Source organism: Castor canadensis, chromosome 5 (assembly GCF_047511655.1).
Source record: "Castor canadensis chromosome 5, mCasCan1.hap1v2, whole genome shotgun sequence".
Taxonomy (NCBI): domain Eukaryota; kingdom Metazoa; phylum Chordata; class Mammalia; order Rodentia; family Castoridae; genus Castor; species Castor canadensis.
Window position 1 is genome coordinate 169453762 of NC_133390.1, and position 21295 is coordinate 169475056.

At 39.0% G+C, this 21295-nt stretch overlaps 1 protein-coding gene across 1 annotated transcript in view; it reads left to right on the forward strand.

Moving 5' to 3' along the window:
- Ncoa3 (nuclear receptor coactivator 3) overlaps positions 1 to 21295 on the forward strand; it is a 119516-nt gene that overhangs the window by 76453 nt on the left and 21768 nt on the right. Inside the window, 14 exon segments of the mRNA XM_020180454.2 lie at positions 2255 to 2359; positions 6477 to 6649; positions 7312 to 7412; positions 9974 to 10120; positions 10122 to 10148; positions 10797 to 10851; positions 10854 to 10985; positions 11149 to 11250; positions 14646 to 14786; positions 15262 to 15409; positions 16165 to 16556; positions 16704 to 17572; positions 19402 to 19537; positions 21050 to 21244. Of these exon segments, the coding sequence (XP_020036043.2) occupies positions 2274 to 2359; positions 6477 to 6649; positions 7312 to 7412; positions 9974 to 10120; positions 10122 to 10148; positions 10797 to 10851; positions 10854 to 10985; positions 11149 to 11250; positions 14646 to 14786; positions 15262 to 15409; positions 16165 to 16556; positions 16704 to 17572; positions 19402 to 19537; positions 21050 to 21244 (2704 nt within the window). The 5' untranslated portion in view covers positions 2255 to 2273.

A 21295-nucleotide genomic window follows, 5' to 3' on the forward strand; every position in this document is an offset into this window, starting at 1 on the left:
AAATACAAAGTTGTAAGACAAAGATCAATATGAAAAATTTAAAAAGGTTTCTTCCCCACCCTAAGACTTATCTAATGCCAGTATTTTGTTCCAGTCCTTCTTCATCCCTTCCTTTCCACTTCCACTCCCTTTTTCTGGTTTACTGACTCATAATAGTTCATCTACTACATAAGAGTCTTTTGCCTAAGTAATGGTCCGTTAGCCCTAAATACTGCTCTCTGTTGTCTCTTAAATAACCATAGTTCATACATCAACTGCAGTAAACTTAACATATAAATACATCTATCTTTTGTCTGTATTACAGTTTCATCAATTGATTCGGTAATATACTTCAGTGGGACTTGGATTTGAACTCAGGGCTTCATGCTTACAAAGCAGGCATACTACCTCTTGAGCCATACCTCCGGTCCTCTGTCTTTTCTCTCTCTCTCTCTCTCTCTCTCTCTCTCTCTCTCTCTCATATTCTCTCTCTCTCTCTCTCTCTCGTGGGAATTCAGTACCTCATACTTGAGAGGCAGGTGCTCTATCACTTGAGCCACTGGGCCAGCCTAGTAATGTGCTTTACAGCATTTTCTTCTGCCCTGTATGAGCAAATACTGCATTTACTTAACATTTCTCTTCAGCTGGCTTTAATAAGGATGCTATAGACTTTTCTTCTTCCCTCCTCTTCTGCTCTGCATAACCCGTCTGGTCCATACTTCCCATCCTTCTCCCTCTGCCTCCAGAATGCGAGGATAATAGGCATACGTCATCTTGCCTGAGCAGACTTTATCTTCTTTTGACAAACTTTTTTTTGGTGGTGTTGGTGATCAGTCATGCTAGGTATGACAGTGATATTTTTAAAAATTGAATACTCCTGAGATTGTGTTCTGAGTCATAATATTGAGCCACAGTTAGTCAATATTATTTAGCTGCGGAGGGAAAAACATCTCACTCAGCTTGTCAGCTTTTACATTTTACTACTAAGATTATCAAATGGATTTCATTTGTATTTATAGCTTATACCTATACACCTATAAAGGCAATGTTGTAATCTGAAATTTCTGATTCACCACATGATTTTGAGTTTTAAAAAAGATACATATTTTAAATTTGAGTAGCATCTTTTGTGAATTTTATCTAAATTTTTTTTCCTGGCAATATTGTGCCACCTAGTGGAAATACGTGTCCTTCAGGATAGGTCTCACAGACCCTAGCTGGAATTCCAGATGTATTTTAACTTTAAAAAAATAGTTTAGAATGTTTGAGTCTTGTTGGTTGGCCTGGAATTCTTTAGAACAGTGATTGCCTTGTTCTAAACAAGAGTTTAGCACATAAGAAATTCTTAGCAAATGAAAGCTTAGTCAATACCTTAAATTATAAGCGACTGAGAATTAAAACATGCTGTTCTTTCTCAAGAAATACCCTACATTTATCTTCTTCATCATTGAAACTTTAACCAAAGCATATTGCTTATCAGTCAGTATTAAAGTAGTTGTTGCTGTGTGGCTCAATGTCAAAATGCACCCACAACCCCAAGAGCTTCATTGTTTTATATCTACTTTCTGAGCAGAATGTTAGAGGACTTTTAGAAGAAAAACACTTTAGATGTGTTAATGAAATGGCCTAATGAGAAAAAAATGCTTCCTAGAAAACAGCCTGAATAACTTAGGTTTGCCATTTGAAGACTTCTTACACAGGATATATGCTTTACTTAGGTATATGTAGAATTGAGAGTTTTATCAGTATTGTAGACTTGACAGTTTTCCTTGTTATTAAATATGGAGAAGATGCCTTATTCTTTGTGAGATACTCACAATGCACCTTTTCTTTCTTTCTTTCTTTTTTTTTTTGGGTCTGAGGTTTAAATTCAGAACTTTGTGCTTGCAAAGCAGGTACACTCTAATGCTTGAGCCATACCTCTAGTCCATTTTGCTCTGGTTATTTTGGAGATGGAACTATATCCTTGGGCTGACATCAAACAGTGATCTTCCTGATCTCAGTCTCCCAAGTAGCTAGGATTATAGGTGTGAGCCACCAGTGCAGCAATATGCACATTTTTAACAGGTCTTGAGAAGCATTTCTGTCTTGAGGTTGAGCATTCTGTATAATTAAAAGTGGAACATGAATTCTGAGGTTGTTTCAGGATACTAATTTATGATAAAGAACATTGAGAAGTACTTCTGAATTTTATAGGATGCAGTCATTTTATCTTATGCTTTCTTAGAGATAATGGATACTTCATACTGCTTTTTATCTTACTGTTCTTTCTTAGTTGCTGATGTATATTCAGGATGAGTGGATTAGGAGAAAACTCCTTGGACCCACTGTCCACTGATTCACGAAAGCGCAAATTGCCATGTGATACTCCAGGACAGGGGTAAGTGATTTGCTTACAGTTGCTTCACCACAGCCTTTCTGGCTCCCCCTCTATTTTGTTTTGTGTAGTTTAAGGCTAACATTTCAATTTCATGTGCTTTACATTCTCTCGCAGATGAAAAAATTATTTTTACTTAAATGTGGTTTTGCTTTGTAGTAATACAGTCTTACGGATGAGATGGACATGCTTCTGATGTAAAAGAAACTTTGCTACCACTGATTCAGGTACTAGATAGAATATTGTAGGGATTAGGAATAGGTGACCAGTGTTACCACAAGTAAGAATCTTTGGTAGCCTTTAAAAATAGAAGTTCATATTTTGGAATTTGTGGTTTTATCATTTCCCTGAATGATAGCAGTTTGGAAATCAGAAATAAAATGCTATAACCTATGCAGCACTGCTCTTGTTTTTTAAAGTACTTGCCAAGATCACTAACACTGAATTTTAATGTGGTAGCTGAAACATGAAAACAATCTATAATTCATAAAACTGCCTTAATAATCACCTGTTTTCAGGAAATCATCAGAGACTACTTTGAGAACCTATATTCAAATAAATTTGAAAATCTAAAAGAAATGGACAGATTTCTAGATACATATGATCATCCAAAACTGAACCAAGAGGAAATTAATCACCTGAATAGACCTATAACACAAAATGAAATTGAAGCAGCAATCAAGAGTCTCCCCAAAAAGAAAAGTCCAGGACCTGATGGATTCTCTGCTGAATTCTATCAGACCTTTAAAGAAGAACTGATACCAACCCTCCTTAAACTGTTCCACGAAATAGAAAGGGAAGGAAAACTGCCAAACACATTTTATGAAGCCAGTATTACACTTATCCCAAAACCAGGCAAAGACACCTCCAAAAAGGAGAACTATAGGCCAATCTCCTTAATGAACATTGATGCAAAAATCCTCAACAAAATAATGGCAAATCGAATTCAACAACACATCAAAAAGATTATTCACCACGACCAGGTAGGCTTCATCCCAGGGATGCAGGGGTGGTTCAACATACGAAAATCAATAAACGTAATAAACCACATTAACAGAATCAAAGATAAAAACCACTTGATCATCTCAATAGATGCAGAAAAAGCCTTTGATAAGACCCAACATCATTTCATGATAAAAGCTCTAAGAAAACTAGGAATAGAAGGAAAGTTCCTCAACATTATAAAAGCTATATATGACAAACCTACAGCCAGCATTATACTTAATGGAGAAAAACTGAAACCATTCCCTCTAAAATCAGGAACCAGACAAGGGTGCCCACTATCTCCACTCCTATTCAACATAGTACTGGAATTCCGAGGCAGAGCAATTAGGCAAGAAGAAGGAATAAAAGGAATAGAAATAGGTAAAGAAACTGTCAAAATATCCCTATTTGCAGACGACATGATCCTATACCTTAAAGACCCAAAAAACTCTACTCAGAAGCTTTTAGACATCATCAATAGCTATAGCAAGGTGGCAGGATATAAAATCAACATAGAAAAATCATTAGCATTTCTATACACTAACAATGAGCAAACGGAAAAAGAATGTATGAAAACAATTCCATTTACAATAGCCTCAAACAAAATTAAATACCTAGGTGTAAACCTAACAAAAGATGTGAAAGACCTCTACAAGGAAAACTATACACTTCTGAAGAAAGAGATTGAGGAAGACTATAGAAAGTGGAGAGATCTCCCATGGTCATGGATTGGTAGAATCAACATAGTAAAAATGTCGATACTCCCCAAAGTAATCTACATGTTTAATGCAATTCCCATCAAAATTCCAATGACATTCATTAAAGAGATTGAAAAATCTACCGTTAAATTTATATGGAAACACAAGAGGCCACGAATAGCCAAGGCAATACTCAGTCAAAAGAACAATGCAGGAGGTATCACAATACCTGACTTCAAACTATATTACAAAGCAATAACAATAAAAACAGCATGGTACTGGCACAAAAACAGACATGAAGACCAGTGGAACAGAATAGAGGATCCAGATATGAAGCCACACAACTATGAGCAACTTATCTTTGACAAAGGAGCTAAAAATACACGATGGAGAAAAAGCAGCCTCTTCAACAAAAACTGCTGGGAAAACTGGTTAGCAGTCTGCAAAAAACTGAAACTAGATCCATGTATATCACCCTGTACCAAGATTAACTCAAAATGGATCAAGGGTCTTAATATCAGACCCCAAACTCTTAAGTTGATACAAGAAAGAGTAGGAAATACTCTGGAGTTAGTAGGTATAGGTAAGAACTTTCTCAATGAAACCCCAGCAGCACAGCAACTAAGAGATAGCATAGATAAATGGGACCTCATAAAACTAAAAAGCTTCTGTTCATCAAAAGAAATGGTCTCTAAACTGAAGAGAACACCCACAGAGTGGGAGAAAATATTTGCCAATTATACATCAGACAAAGGACTGATAACCAGAATATACAGGGAACTTAAAAAACTAAATTCTCCCAAAACTAATGAACCAATAAAGAAATGGGCAAGTGAACTAAACAGAACTTTCTCAAAAGAAGAAATTCAAATGGCCAGAAAACACATGAAAAAATGCTCACCATCTCTAGCAATAAAGGAAATGCAAATTAAAACCACACTAAGATTCCACCTCACCCCTGTTAGAATAGCCATCATCAGCAACACCACCAACAACAGGTGTTGGCGAGGATGCCGGGGGAAAAAGGAACCCTCTTACACTGTTGGTGGGAATGTAGACTAGTACAACCACTCTGGAAAAAAATTTGGAGGCTACTTAAAAAGCTAGAAGTTGATCTACCATTTGATCCAGCAATACCACTCTTGGGGATATACCCAAAAGACTGTTACTCCAGAGGCACCTGCACATCCATGTTTATTGCGGTACTATTCACAATAGCCAAGTTATGGAAACAGCCAAGATGCCCCAGCACTGACGAATGGATCAAGAAAATGTGGTATCTATACACAATGGAATTTTATGCAGCCATGAAGAAGAACGAAATGTTATCATTCGCTGGTAAATGGATGGAATTGGAGAACATCATTCTGAGTGAGGTTAGCCTGGCTCAAAAAACCAAAAATCGTATGTTCTCCCTCATATGTGGACATTAGATCAAGGGCAAACACAACAAGGGGATTGGACTATGAGCACATGATAAAAGCGAGAGCACACAAGGGAGGGGTGAGGATAGGTAAGACACCTAAAAAACTAGCTAGCATTTGTTGCCCTTAACGCAGAGAAACTAAAGCAGATACCTTAAAGTAACTGAGGCCAACAGGAAAAGGGGAACAGGTACTAGAGAAATGGTTAGATCAAAAAGAATTAACCTAGAAGGTAACACCCACGCACAGGAAATCAATGTGAGTCAATGCCCTGTATAGCTATCCTTATCTCAACCAGCAAAACCCCTTGTTCCTTCCTATTATTGCTTATACTCTCTCTTCAACAAAATTAGAGATAAGGGCAAAATAGTTTCTGCTGGGTATTGAGGCGGGGGGAGCGGGAGGGGGCGGAGTGGGTGGTAAGGGAGGGGGTGGGGGCAGGGGGGAGAAATGAACCAAGCCTTGTATGCACATATGAATAATAAAAGAAAAATGAAAAAAAAAATAATCACCTGTTTTTGTTACTTGTTAGAATTATTATTTTTTTTTGGTGGGACTTGGGTTTGAACTTGGTGCTTCATGTTTGCAAACCAGGCACTCTACTGCTTGAACCATACCTCCAGTCCATTTTGCTCTGGTTATCTTGGAGATGGGTCCTCATGAACTATTTGTCCGGGCTGGTCTTGAATCTTGATCCTCCTGATCTCAGCTTCCCAAGTAGCTAGAATTATAGGCGTGAGCCATCAGCGCCTGACTTTGTTAAGAATGATCTTTACCTTGTAGAAGTGAGCAACTATTTCCCCAATGAAGTAACTGAGGTTACCTTTTCTCCTGGTTAATAAAAAGTAGAATTGAACTTCTGTGTTGTACTGCTTCTCTGTTGTGATGTTTTGGTAGTTCCCATTGGCTGAGTTTAGTTTGTTCACACATAAAAGTAGTGGTCTTGTATAGGCACAGGTTCGCTAACACCTTTTTTGTAGTAGGCATATCATGACTTTTCTTCTCTCTTTTTAGTCTTACCTGCAGTGGTGAGAAGTGGAGACGGGAGCAGGAGAGTAAATATATTGAAGAATTGGCTGAACTAATATCTGCAAATCTTAGTGACATTGATAATTTCAATGTCAAACCTGATAAATGTGCAATTTTAAAGGAAACAGTGAGGCAGATACGGCAAATAAAAGAGCAAGGTAATACAAAATAAGAAAAACGCTAGTCTTTTTTTGCAAGAAACTTGTTATTACTGTGTTTACACCCCCTGCCACCGACGCTTTTTTTTTGGTGCTGGGGAATCACATGTAGGGCCTCATCTTGCAAGCATTTCTCTACCACTGAACTATACTTCAGTCCTCTGTGTTTACTTTTTGTGACCTTATTTAGGTAGGGACTGCAAATAACTGAGACTAGAATGTATGGGAATGAACCGATGAGTTGACCAGCTTTGCTTTTTAGGAAATAGTTAAACAGAATTGGAAGAAGGCCAGTGCTGTTTACCCTGTCAAATGTTAGCTTAGAGGTAGCCAGGAGCTCATACATTTAGTAGTGAGAAGATTTTAGGGTATGTTCTACCCTCCTGGGTGACTATGAAGATTAACACTTTAAAATTGTGGTATCATTATCTTACCAGGAAATGTTTTGTATACATGTACCTGGTTCTCTCTCTCTCTCTCTGTGTGTGTGTGTGTCTGTGTGTGTCTGTGTGTGTGTGTGTGTGTGTGTGTGTGTGAGAGAGAGAGAGAGTGAGTGAGTGAAGTATGGGTATCTTTGCATACATTTTGAGGACTACTTAAAGGAAGAGTTAATCTGTAATTGATATACATGGCATTGAGAGTATCACCTTCTGTGTCTTCAGGAAAAGCAATTTCCAATGATGATGATGTTCAGAAAGCTGATGTGTCATCTACAGGACAGGGAGTTATTGACAAAGACTCTTTAGGACCACTTTTACTTCAGGTATGTTAAAGATTATAACTGTTAAAAGTGTGTTGTCCTTGGTTGTATTATAAAGTGATAAAACCTTTTTTTGGTTAGGAAGTAATAACAAAGTACTTCCTTTTATGAGACAACTCAATATTGTGAATACAATTGTAAAATGTCCTTATAACTAATAAAAAGAAGTTGCAAACTGAGAAGGCACACATGCAAAAGTATAAAAATAAAGCATGAAAGGAAGGATAATTCGTAATTCCACAAATATAACCTGTATGTCCTAGAGGTAATAGTTAGGTATATTTTAGCCCAGACATTTTTGGTGCATTTTTTACATGATTGATCTATGGCACACTACCCATAATCTTTTTTTTTTTTTTTTTTGGGTGGTACTGAAGTTTGAATTCAGGGCGTTGTGCCTGTTAGGCAGGAGCTGAAGCTCTTTATAAAGCTTGTTTCACCTTGTTTTTCATCTAGTTTATTCCATTTGACTTTCAATTAACTTTAATTATTTTTGTACATTCTCATTAAGGAATAATACAAGCCAGCATGTATGGTGGTACGTGCCTGTAATCTAAGCCCTCAGGAGGCCAGTGAGACCTGTCACAATAAATAGCTTCATATTACATGGAAAAAGGGAAGGTTTTGTTGTGATTGTTGCTATTTTTTGGTGGTATTAGGATTTGAACTCAAGGCCTTGAAATTGCTAGGCAGCTGCTTTACTTCTTGAACCATGTCCCCCGCCATTTTGCTTTAGTTAGTTTCGAGATAGGTCTTGAGAGTTTTTGCCCAGACCCACCTGGATGGTAATCCTTTTGCTTTTGCCTCTGGTACAGCATGTCACACACCCACCTATTGGTTGACATGGTGTCTTACTAGTATTTTTCCTGGGACTGGCTTTGAACCATGATCATCCTGATCTCTACCCTCCTGAGTAGTTGGGATTATAGGTATGAGCCACTGCATCTGGTCTTTTTGTTTTCCATGTAGCTCAAGTTGGCTTGCTATGTAGCCCATTGTGACAAATGAGAGTTTGCTCTTTGTTTTTTTATTTTTATTTTTTTGTGGTCCTGAAATTTGAACTCGGAGTCTTACTCTTGCTAGGTGGGCACTCCACTTGAGCCACATCTCAAGCCCTTTTTTTGCTTTAGTTATTTTTTGAATAGGGTCTGGTGTTTCTGCTTTGGATTTGTGTTGGTTTGGATTGCCATCCTCCTATGCATGTTTAGCTGGGACAACAGGCACATAACCCAGCTTTTTATTGGTTGACATGGAGTCTTGCAAATGTTTTGCCCATGCTGGCCTTGAATTGTGCCCCCTGATTTCTGTCTCCACTAGTAGTTAGAATTGTAGGCTTGAACTACCATGCCCAGGTGGCTTGATTTCTTGATCCTCTTCCCTCAATCCCCTGAGTGCTGGGATTACAGCTCTGCACCCCCACACCTGGTTTGAGTCCATCCTCCCTCCCTCCTTCTCTCCCTCCTCTATTTTCTTTTTAAAATTAGCCTATGTTATATTCTCCTCTCTCCCTTTTCCCTCCTCTTCCCCCACTTCTCTCTCTCTCTCGTCTCTCTGTCTCTCTCTTGTCTCTGTCTCTCTTTTTGTCTCTCTGTCTCTCTATTTCTCTCCCCTCTCCCCTCTCCCCTCCTCTCTCTCCTCTCTCTCCTGGGGTTTGAACTCAGAATTTCACACTTGCTGGGCAAGCACTCTACTGCTTGAGCTACACCACGAGTCCATTTTGCTCTGGTTATTTTGGAGATGGGATCTCATGAACCGTTTGCCTGGGCTGGCCTCAATTGTGATTCTCCCCATTTCAGTCTCCTAAGTAACTAGGATTATAGGTGTGCCACTGGTGCTCAGCATCTGTCTTTCCTTTTTTTTTGATACTGGGAATTAAATACAGGGCCTCATGCATGCTGGGAAGTGGTCTACCCCTTGAGCTACATCTTCCAACCTTTTTCTTTGGCTTTTCTTATTTTTAAAAGCCCCTCTGAAAATACAGTTCTTAAAAAATTAGGTTAGACATTCAACTTTTATGCTGACTATATTTGTCTTTTTTAAAGTTATTTATTCTTGTCATATACCCTGTAATAGTGATGCTAATGTTAGTAGAAATGGTGACTTATACTTATTTGTAGTATTGTTTAATCAACAGTGTATTTCATGTTGCATTTATTACTAGGCTATTGTCTAAGTCTGCTAAGGCTGAGAATAAGATACAGTCTGGGTGGCTTATACAACCGTATTCATTTCTTATGGTTTTGGAAGCTGAAAGGCCAAGATCAAGATGTCAGCAGTATTGGTTTCTCCTGAGTTGCCTGTCCTTGGTTTGTCACTGTGTTTTCATGTAGCCATGGAGCCATGTTCTCCATGAATGCAATCCCTGGTGTCTTTTTCACCTCTTTTTATAAGGACACTATGGTTATTGGATTAGGGTCCTACCTTTATGATATTTTATCCTAAATTACCTCCTTAAAGGCCTTATCTCCACTTTGAGGGTAAGGACTTCAACATACACATTTTTCTCCTCACAAGGGTAATAGAGTTTGGTCTATAACAGCCTATGTTAACCTGTCCCATTTTAGGCATTGGATGGTTTCTTGTTCGTGGTGAATAGAGATGGAAACATCGTATTTGTATCAGAAAATGTTGCACAGTATCTACAATATAAGCAGGAAGAGCTCGTCAATACAAGTGTCTACACTATCTTGCATGAAGAGGACAGAAAGGATTTTCTTAAAAACTTACCGAAATCTACAGGTATGCTCTCTTTTTTGAGACAGTGTCTCATTTTCTAGCCCAGGCTGGTCTTGAACTAATGATCCTCCTGCCTTTCTCTACCTCTTGAGTGCTGAGCTTACAGGTGTGTGTCAGTTCATGCAGCTACTGGTAGGCTCTTAATATATATTTTATAAGTATGTTTAAAAATTTTCTGTTGATTATTTATTAGAAAATTAAATGTATTTTGTTTTAGGAAACTACCTTGTATAGAAAAGTAAGGGTTGGTGGCAAATTTTCAATATGGTCTCAGCAAATTTAAAAATTTGGCATACAGTTCACGGGGCCAAAATACACAGTGAGATTTCTGTTGAACTAAAATCATTCATATATTTTATATACTGTCATTCTGAAATGTTCGTGTATGTATTACAGTGGGAAACATAAATAATGAGAAAGTATACCTTGAATTCTTTTTGTTGTTGTCATTGAGACAGAGTCTTACTCTGTTCCCAGGCCAGTCTTTAACTCTAGGGCTTACATGATCCTCCTGCCTTAGTCAGCCTTTTCAACAGCTGGAACTATAGTCATGTGCCACGACACCTGGCTTGTAGTGTGACTTCTTGATGATGATAAGCTTAGAGTTAGTTACCATATTTGTAAAAAGTTATTTCAATTTGCTTTCAAAAGTTAATGGAGTTTCCTGGACAAATGAGACCCAGAGACAGAAAAGTCACACATTTAATTGTCGTATGTTGATGAAAACAACACGTGATATTTTGGAAGACATGAACACCAGTCCTGAAATTCGCCAGAGATACGAAACAATGCAGTGCTTTGCTCTGTCTCAGCCACGCGCCATGATGGAGGAAGGGGAAGGTAAGAGCAACCATGTTTGTGTTGCTGATGAAACATGCAGCTACCAAACTTGTCTGACTTCATCATTGTGACTCTTCTTACTGACATCTGTGTCCTTGCTTACCTGTTGAACAGATATATCAAAAGGAAATGTAATCCTTATCTTACGAAATTTCTGTTGTAGATTTGCAGTCCTGTATGATCTGTGTGGCACGCCGTATTACTACTGGAGAAAGAGCTTTTCCGTCAAATCCTGAGAGCTTTATTACCAGGCATGATCTTTCAGGTAGAAACTGTGTGTGTGTACATCTTCACTTTAGAAGTTGTTGTAAAGTTCACTATTTTCTGCTGTCTGTGCTATTATTTGAGTATCTATACCCAGTGTGATGAATGTTTTATGTATTATGACTTGTATTTCTTATACAGCTGTAAAAGAATTTCACTAAAACCCTTGGCATTTGAATTGAGTATATTTGGCACTTAAAATTCTCCCAAATAAACAAATTAAAAAACGAATGTAGTGGCACCTGGCCTTTTCTTCAAATAACATTTTGTATCAGAATTAATATTTCTTTTCTGTAACTTCTAACCCATTTATTACAAAGAAATGTTTTCAAAAATATAGGTTATTTAATGAGAATTTATAAGAGTAATTCTTGACATCAGTGTTAACTTCAGTCTTGGTCTGCTATTTTTAGACCACAGGAATCAAGAATTAAACATGTTGTAGTTGAGCCTGGTGTTGTGGTACACACAGTCCTAGCACTTGGTAGGCTGAGGCAGGAGGATACATAGCCACTGTCTGAAAAAGACAAAAAAAGAAGAAAAGACATTACAGTTGATAAGACACACTGATAAGTTAAACGTGGTGGCAGTATTACCCATACTCATCATCAGTGTCAGTCTGTGATCTTCTAATGGTGATGCCAAAGGTTTATCACATATGCTCATCATCCAAGATCATCACTAACAAAAGAATTTGCAGCCAGGTCTGCTTGACTTGAAGCCTATACTCTTGACTTTGTGTAATATGTGACTTTATATACAATGTGAATGCTTGTAAGTGATACGATAAAATGGAGTTGTTTTAAACTAAAAAAACAAAACACAGCTATACTTACTACAGTGGTGTGAGTGTGTAGATAACATGTATGTAATATGTATACATTATATTTCATGAAAATAGCTATTTTCACAGTCATGTCATGCTCAGGTACTGTCTTGAGGTTCTTTGAGATTAGTTTACATAAATGGAAAAAGGAGCAGGAAAGTTCTTGTATTTTGAATTGTCAGTCTGTTTACATTGATGGTTATTACTTTATATCTGAAAATCTTTACAGTTACTTGCCTTCCAATAAACATGGTAATGGGAATTTTATCTTTCAGAGTGGGTCTCTCTTTTCACATCTCTTATGAGTTGGCATTTTTAAGTTTTTCTAGATTACATTGCTTTACATTGTCATTGAGCAGTTAAGTGACATTCATCTTAAATCATCTCATCCAGTAGTTTCCTTTATTTCAAAACCAGTACTTGTTCATTATAAGTTAGAAGTTAGCAAACTAGAAAAATAAAATACTTTTCTCTGATTAATACTATTTAAGACTGAGAGCCATCTTACCAAAGTTATAGTTGGTGGCTTCCAGTTGTCTTTTTTTACAGGTTTGTTGTATTCAACACTACTTTCTTTGGATGCTGGAGAGATTTTGCCCTCTGTTGCTGAAGTGTTTCATTCAATGAATATTTTCTAAGCATCTGGTTTCTGTGTGACACATGGCTCAGGGCTAATCTAGTGGTAGTGAGGACAGATCTTAACGTGTGTACACAGTGCACAGGTGTTTACTCTTTTCTGGAATGCATTTGTTCTTTCTCCTTAGTAGTTTATTCCATTAGTAAGTTTTAAAAAAAATTCACCACAAGTAAAAACTTTGGATTTTGGGCTGTTGAGGTAGCTCAACATGTGCCTGCCAGCATGCACAAGCTCTAGTTCCATGCCCAGCATTGAACTTTAAAACAGATTCTTGGACTGGCTTATCTCTATCAGCTCATTCCACGTCAGCACCTTTCTTGTATTCTGAAGACATTTGTTTTTCCCCCTGCCCACCCCCTGGACCCCTCCACCTGGTGCCAGGGATCAGTTCAGGTCCTTGTACATATTAGGCAAGTACTCTACCACTGAGCCACATCCTCAGGCCACCCCCCGCCCTTCCCATCCTTCAGTAGCTTTTCCAGAGCCATTTTTCAGTATGAGTCTCCACACATTTTCTCAGTCCAAACTTGGTTTTGTTTAACTTTTTTTTTTTTTTTTTGTGGTACTGGGGTTTAAACTCAGGGCCTCATGCTTGCTAGGCAGGCAATCTACCACTTGAGCCACTCCACCAGCTCTTATCGTTTTGAGTATTTTTGAAATAGGGTCTCTCGAACTAAGTGCCCAGGGCTGGCTTTGAATCACGATCCTCCTGAGTATCTAGGACTATAGGTGCCCAGCTTTTCAGCATTTCACTGTTCTAACAAACATAGAGAGGATGAATGAATTGGTTGGTCTCTATTAATCTGGGTGGGATCAATTTATTAACTGCCACTTTCAAGTCATTTGTGCCTCTTGGGTCATGACTCCCATCATATTCAGGATTCGGTAGACCTGGTGGTGCTATGTAAGAGGTCTTCTGGATCTGAGTACTGCATTTTCCAGTGAAACCTAACACTGAACAGACCAGTAACTATTGACAGTCTTGACATCAACATGAACTTCAGTAATGATCTGCCAATTTTTGACCATAGAACACATTTTGTTTCAAGCATAATCATGCCATGGATTGGTCACACAGTTTTTGGCCTGTACATAATTAGCATGAATTTAAATATAGCTTCATTTTGCAGGCCAGTAAGGATCCCTTCAAAAACACAAATCCTCTTGAGAGCTTCCGTGCCTTTTTTAGGCATGCCTCCTCCTTAATGCTGGCATGTCGCCACAAATCTGGAAGCTTACCAGATCTGTTAAAGGGTTTTTATAGACCTCACCGTAAGCCCCTTCCTGAGTCAGTGGATGGTCCTGAAAGTTCCAACCCTGTAATCACTTGGGCATTCTGGTGACCAGTCCCACCCTGAGGCTGTCTAGGAGTACTACCCTAAATCACCTCATTGGAACAAACACAGATGTGGTTAGAGAGGATAGTTATGAATCAGTAAGAGATACTCTTATTAGGAAACTCCAAGGGTTTTAGGAGTTCTGTGCCAGGAACTAGACAAAGACAAGCACATTATTGTATTCACAGCAGAACATGTAGCAACTATGAGAGCATCTTAGAAGACTAGGTCTATTTCTTAAAATTTTTTTTGTGGTACTGAGGCTTGAACTCAGGGCCTACACCTTGAGTCACTCCACCAGCCCTATTTGTGACAGGTTTTTTGAGATAGGGTCTCACAAACGGTTTGCCTGGGCTGGCTTCGAACCATGATCCTCCTGATCTCTGCCTCCTGAATAGCTAGGATTATAGGCGTGAGCCACTGGTGCTCGGCTAGGACTCTGTCCTTAAGGAGGAAAGACAGACAACAAATTTGGACCAGAGAAGGCAGAGTAAAGATTTAAGATCTTTTATTTAATTCTCCACTGCTAAGTCATGGGTAGGCAGCAGTAAATACTTTTGGGCAGGTTTTAAACCTTTTTATTTTCTGTTTAATAGGAAAAGTCGTCAATATAGATACAAATTCTCTAAGATCCTCCATGAGGCCTGGCTTTGAAGATATAATCCGAAGGTGTATCCAGAGGTTTTTTAGTCTTAATGATGGGCAGTCTTGGTCCCAGAAACGTCACTATCAAGAAGGTAAAGACATTTGTGGAGTTGATTCTGGTCTTGATAGTTGCTGTGTTGGGTATTCTTAAAGCATTAACTGTATACATGTGACCACGGTTATTACCTTGTTGGGTGTAGGGGAGGAAAATGATTTTTTTTTTTTTTTGAGGTACTGGGGCTTGAATTCAGGGACTTAACTTGAGCCACTCTACCAGCAATATTTTTGTGAAGGTTTTTTTCGAGATAGGGTCTCGCAAACTATTTGCCTGGGCTGGCCTAGAACTGCAGTCCTCCTAATCTCTGCCTCCTGAGTAGGTAGGATTCTTACAGGCATGAGCCACCGGTGCCTGGCGGAAAATGATTCTTGAGCATGCTTGTTTTATAATTTTGGTGAAGTTTCAGTTTTTCATATGGTTTTAAAAAATGGTGCTTGAAATATAATTCCTTTTTTTCCTCTCCGTATATGTATTTATTTTGCAAATTAATAGTTTATTTTCCCCAACAGCTTACATTCACGGCCATGCAGAAACCCCAGTGTATCGGTTCTCCTTGGCTGATGGAACTATAGTGACTGCACAGACAAAAAGCAAACTCTTCCGAAATCCTGTAACAAATGATCGTCACGGCTTTGTCTCAACCCACTTTCTTCAGAGGTAATGATAAGTTAGGGTGCATTCATGTTACACACAACATTAGTGTAAAAATGGAAAACAGTTACTGAGGAAAAAGCAGAAAGGTATGGAATTTGGTGACTCTAATTGAGATTCCTAGATTATGTTTTCGTTAAGCTTATATTTTTGCTTAAAAATATTCATCAAATAATTACTTCCTGGAGGAGCCAAGGAATGGGAAGGCTGTGGGGAATAAAAGAACATACAAAATCTGGTTACCTCCATTAACTCTCATTTCTAATGATATTTTGCTTTTAGGGACTGAATTTAAAATTTGATCATACACTTTAAAAATAAGTGAAATTAACTTTTGGTATTGGTAAATAAAAAATAGGTGAAGGAAGATATTCACCCATTGATTATTTTGAGTAATTTGCACATATTTCCAGGTTAAGCCCTAGACATCTGGCAACTCTAGTATTGCCTTGCTGAGATTCCAGGTAACAGGGCTATTGGTCCTGCACGTGCTGTGGTGGTGTCACTCATTTAGATTCTCTAGCCTGTTAAAAATGTTATCATAGTGATCATTTATGTTAATTCAGTGATCAGTTCCTAAATTGAGTTTGTTACTAGGTATTGGAGTGGCACCTAAAAGTTCTATCCCTGGACAATTACTTTGCTCCTCCCCTCCCTTTCCCTCTCATCCCCTTTGCTTTCTTGCCCCAAATGTGACTAAGAGCTTTGATGCATGCCTGTAATTTTTTTAATTAAAAGTTTGATACTCTGTTTCTTTGCAGAGAACAGAATGGGTATAGACCAAACTCAAATCCTGTAGGACAAGGCATTCGACCTCCTGCAGGTGGATGCAGCAGTTCCATAGGTGGCATGAGTATGTCCCCAAGCCAAAGCTTACAGATGCTGACCAGCAGGTCCTATGGCTTGGCAGATCCCAGCACCACAGGGCAGATGAGTGGAGCTAGGTATGGGGCTTCCAGTAACATAGCTTCACTGACTACTGGGCCAGGCATACAGTCACCGTCTTCCTACCAGAACAACAACTATGGACTGAACATGAGTAGCCCCCCACATGGCAGTCCTGGTCTTGGCTCCAACCAGCAGAATATCATGATTTCACCTCGTAATCGTGGGAGCCCAAAGATGACCTCACATCAGTTTTCTCCTGGTGCAGGTATTCATGTTAGCACTTCTTTTATGCTTTCTTTTCATAATTACTAATTCTCATAGAGTTCATTAATTTTTATAATAGAAACTTTGAAATAGTGTTTTTATAGTGTCTGATAGTCTAATTCTTTTCTAAATTTTTCCCTAAATCTAGGTGTGCACTCTCCCATGGGAACTTCTGGCAGTACTGGGAGCCACAGCTTTTCCAGCAGCTCTCTCAGTGCCCTGCAAGCCATCAGTGAGGGGGTGGGGACGTCTCTTTTATCTACTCTGTCTTCACCAGGCCCCAAATTGGATAATTCTCCCAGTATGAATATAACCCAGCCAGGTAAAGTGAGCAGTCAGGAATCCAAGAGTCCCCTAGGCTTGTACTGTGATCAGAATCCAGTGGAGAGTTCAGGGTGTCAGTCAAATAGCAGAGATCACCTCAGTGACAAAGAAAACAAGGAGAGCAGTGGTGAGGGGTCAGAGAATCAGAGGGGTCCTTTGGAAAGCAAAGGTCATAAAAAATTACTGCAGTTACTCACCTGCTCTTCTGATGACCGAGGTCATTCCTCCTTGACCAATTCCCCCTTGGATTCAAGTTGTAAAGACTCTTCTGTGAGTGTCACCAGCCCCTCTGGAGTCTCCTCCTCAACATCCGGGGGAGTGTCCTCTACATCCAACGTGCATGGGTCACTGTTACAAGAGAAGCATCGGATTTTGCACAAGTTGCTGCAGAATGGGAATTCACCAGCTGAAGTAGCCAAGATTACTGCAGAAGCCACTGGGAAAGACACCAGCAGCACAGCTTCGTGTGGTGAAGGAAGTGTGAAGCAGGAGCAGCTAAGTCCTAAGAAGAAGGAAAATAATGCACTTCTTAGATATCTGCTGGACAGGGATGATCCTAGTGATGCACTCTCTAAGGAACTACAGCCCCAAGTGGAAGGGATCGATGGGAAAATCAGTCAGTGCAGCAGTGCCACCATTCCTAGCTCGAGTCAAGAGAAAGACTCTAAAGTTAAGACAGAAACAAACGAAGAGGTGAATTGTTTTGCATCATTTCTGTGTTAGAAAGATAATCTATTATATGCAAATTCTTATTTATTTACTGATTTACTGATTTTGGTGGGATTGAGGTTTGAACTCAGGGCTTCACTCTTGCACAGCATGAGCTCTACCATTTGAACCACACCTCCAGTCCATTTCACCTTGGTTATTTTGGAGATGTGACCTTGGGAACTGTTTGCCCAGGCTGGTCTGGATCACTGATCCTCCTGATCTCAGCCTCCTAGGTAGCTAGGATCATAGGACTGAGCCACTGGTGCTTAGCAAAATTTTTATTTTTTAATGTAAGGTTTATGGTTTGTTTAAGGTTAGCTAATTTTTCTTGAGAGGGGAGAGGAAGCAGTATTGGGATTTGAACTGTTCTACCACTTGAATCATGCCCCCAGTTCTTTTTTCAGATAGAGTCTGACACTTTTGCCCAGCACAGCCTTGAACAGTGATCCTCTTGTGTCTGCCTGCCATGCATGGCTTGCTTTTTTGCGATAGGGTCTCTCTGAGTTTTGGCTGGGTCAGCATTGAACCTTGGTCTCCTTATCTCTGCCTCCCTAGGAACTGGGATTACAGACATGAGCCACCATGCCCAGCAAAATTAAGTTAATCTTTTTGGTATCAGTAAAGTGTTATGATGTAATTTAGAAATATCACATGTGTACCTTCTAAAATGTACCTATTAAAAAAAATTCTTTTTTGTTCTTGCCTTGTTTTTTGAGACAGGATTTCACTATGTAGCCCAGCCTGGCATTCCTCCTGTCAGCTTCCCAAATGTTGAGATTACAGCTGTCCACTATGCCTGGCTACATTTTTTTTTTTTAAATGGTCCTAGGGATTGAACTCAGAGCCTCATACTTGGTAGATAAGTACTCGACCATTTGAACTAGACCCCCAAACCCCGGCTTAACAACTCTTTTTAGTGGCCAGTTTGAAATTTTTTCATGGAAATGTTTATTGTTGGAATGAGCAGATTGGTATGGTAGAAATAGTCAGGAAAAAAGAAAATGTGAATTAAGCAATATAATTTTGATTTTTACCTTATAATCAGGTTTCATGTATCCAGTCACATTCTATGTAAGAATTTCCAAACTCTTTGAGGAACACCACTTTAGGAGTTGTATTATACACCTGAGCAAATGAAAGGCTTGGGTGAGGGTATGGATTTTTAATTTTTATTTTTTTGGGCACTACTGGGTTTTGATTTAAGGCTTTTCACTTGCACTCTACCAGTTGAGCTATTAGAGATAGGGTCTCTCGGTATAGCTCAGGCTGGTCTGAAACTTGCTCTGTAGCCTAGGCTGGCCTAGAACTCTAGATCCTCCTGCCTCAGCCTACCAAGTGTTGGGTTTATAGACATGTGCCACCAGGCCTGGCTTCATGGTGTGGATTTAACTTTGTTTAATCTAGTGTTTGCCATATTTATAGAGCAAATAGAGCGTGCCTGTGAACGTCTTGTATAGCACCAGTTTGTCACTTGTTTGTAGAAGGTATATATAAATGCAGATTTCTGCTAGCTAATAATGATTCCTTTGCCTGGTGACTGTTAGCTGGAAAATATTTTACAGTTTGAGAATGAAATGGCTAGTGTAAATGGAAAAAAAAGTGCCATTTGAAAGTACCAAATCCAGTGACGTGTCCCAGTGCTTTAAAGCTGTTTGTGCTTGAGGAAGATGAGGGATGGGGTCATAAGAAACCAGCCTACAAGTGGGGCATTCTTATTTTAATTAATCTCATTTCGTATGTTCACTTATGAATGTGTTTATCTCTGATCTCTAGAATTGCACACAGGTTAATCTTTAAAACTTTATTTTCAGGGATCTGGAGACTTGGATAATCTAGATGCTATTCTTGGCGACCTAACTGGCTCTGACTTTTACAGTAATTCTGTATCCACAAATGGCAGTCATTTGGGGACCAAGCAACAGATATTTCAAGGAACTAATTCTCTGGGTAAGGAAGAATTAAATTTTGCTTTTTTGAAATTTTCCTGCATATGCATATATATTCTTAAACTAAGACTGGACATTATAGCTAGCATTTGTAACTTCTGAGCACATACTGCCTCTCAGTTTCCTATATTAATTAGTAATGCATGTGTTTTGAAAAGCTTTTTGTGTATTTTTTTCTTTCTTTTAATTCCTATTTCTCACAAATAACACCAGTAACCATGGCACTTCTGTAATCGATATGAGTAGAACTAGGTGCTAGAGCATATATTTTTATTAGTCACAAAGAATTGAGTTAGAAAACCCAAACTATAGATTAAAACCTGTTCTTTGGTGCTTAAACAATCTTATTATTTAACCATGAGCCCGTTCTTCATTGGTGGTTTTGTTTTTTACCTAAGCTCTCTTCTATTGCAATATGTTTACTCATTTATCATTTTTTTCCCCCTTTTTTGGTGGAACTGGTGTTTGAACTCAGGGGTTTACACTTGCAAAGCAGACGCTTTTCCACTTGAGGCATACCTACTGTCCATTTTGGAGATGGGGTCTGAGCTGTTTGCCCTGGCTGGCTTCAAACCACAATCCTCCCGATCTTTGCCTCTCAAGTAGCTAGGGTTATGGCCACCAGTGCCTGGCTCATTTATCATTTTAAACAAAAGTATATTGTGTGTGTCAGTTGAAAAGGAATAATTTACAATTATCCAAGATTATAGTTACTGATTTTTAGTTGCATTGTTTCCTAAGTTGAAATGAATATACTTAAGTCCACATGTGGAAGAATCTTCAGGAGTTTGAAACAGTGGTAAATTTTTCTTCCCTGAGATTGTTTCTACTTTATTTGGAACATGGTGTTTCCTCCTTCCCTCTTTCCTTTCCTTTCCCCCCCTTTTTTTTGGCATGGTGTTTATTTTTTCAAGGAAGACGGTCTTCTCTTCCCTTCCTCACCCTCTCATCTTTTTTAATTTTAATTTTTTGGTGGTACTGGGTACTCAGGGTCTCACGGTTGCTACACAGGCACTCTCCCACTTGAGCCACTCTGCCAGCCCTTTTTGTAAAGATAGGGTCTCGCAAGATACTTGCCTAGGCTGGCTTCAAACCGTGATCTTCCTGATCTCTGCCTCTTGAGTAGGTAGGATTATAGGCCTGAGCCACCAGCACCTGGCTACCCTTTTCTTTTTTGTAGTGCTGGGGATCAAACTTAGGATCTCCTGTATGCAAAACATGCTCTGCCACTGTGCTACCCTCACCACTCAGCCCAATGTATTTTTCAATATGAAGTGAAACAGTAGCCCAGCACTTCAGCCAACACTGAGAGTATTGTTCCAACTTTATTTGGAATATGGGGCTTTTCTTCCCTTTTTGCCTTAGTCTTTAATTTGTAAAGAAAGGCAGTGTTTGTCTTTGTCAGAAAGACATTCTTATATGGGGAATGACAGTGTTTATGTCTTGTATTTGATAATTTAAGTATTGAATCATCAAGGGATATTTATGTATTGTGCTTCTATGTTTTCAACAGGTTTGAGAAGTCCACAGCCTGTCCAGTCCATTCGTCCTCCATATAACCGAGCAGTGTCTCTAGATAGCCCTGTTTCTGTTGGCTCAAATCCTCCAGTAAAGACTGTCAGCGCTTTCCCCATGTTACCAAAGCAATCCATGTTGGGTGGGAATCCACGAATGTTAGATAGTCAGGAAAGTTATGGCTGCAATATGGGTAGGTTGTTTCTAATGAGTATGTATGATTAAAAATTTCTTTGGGAAAAGC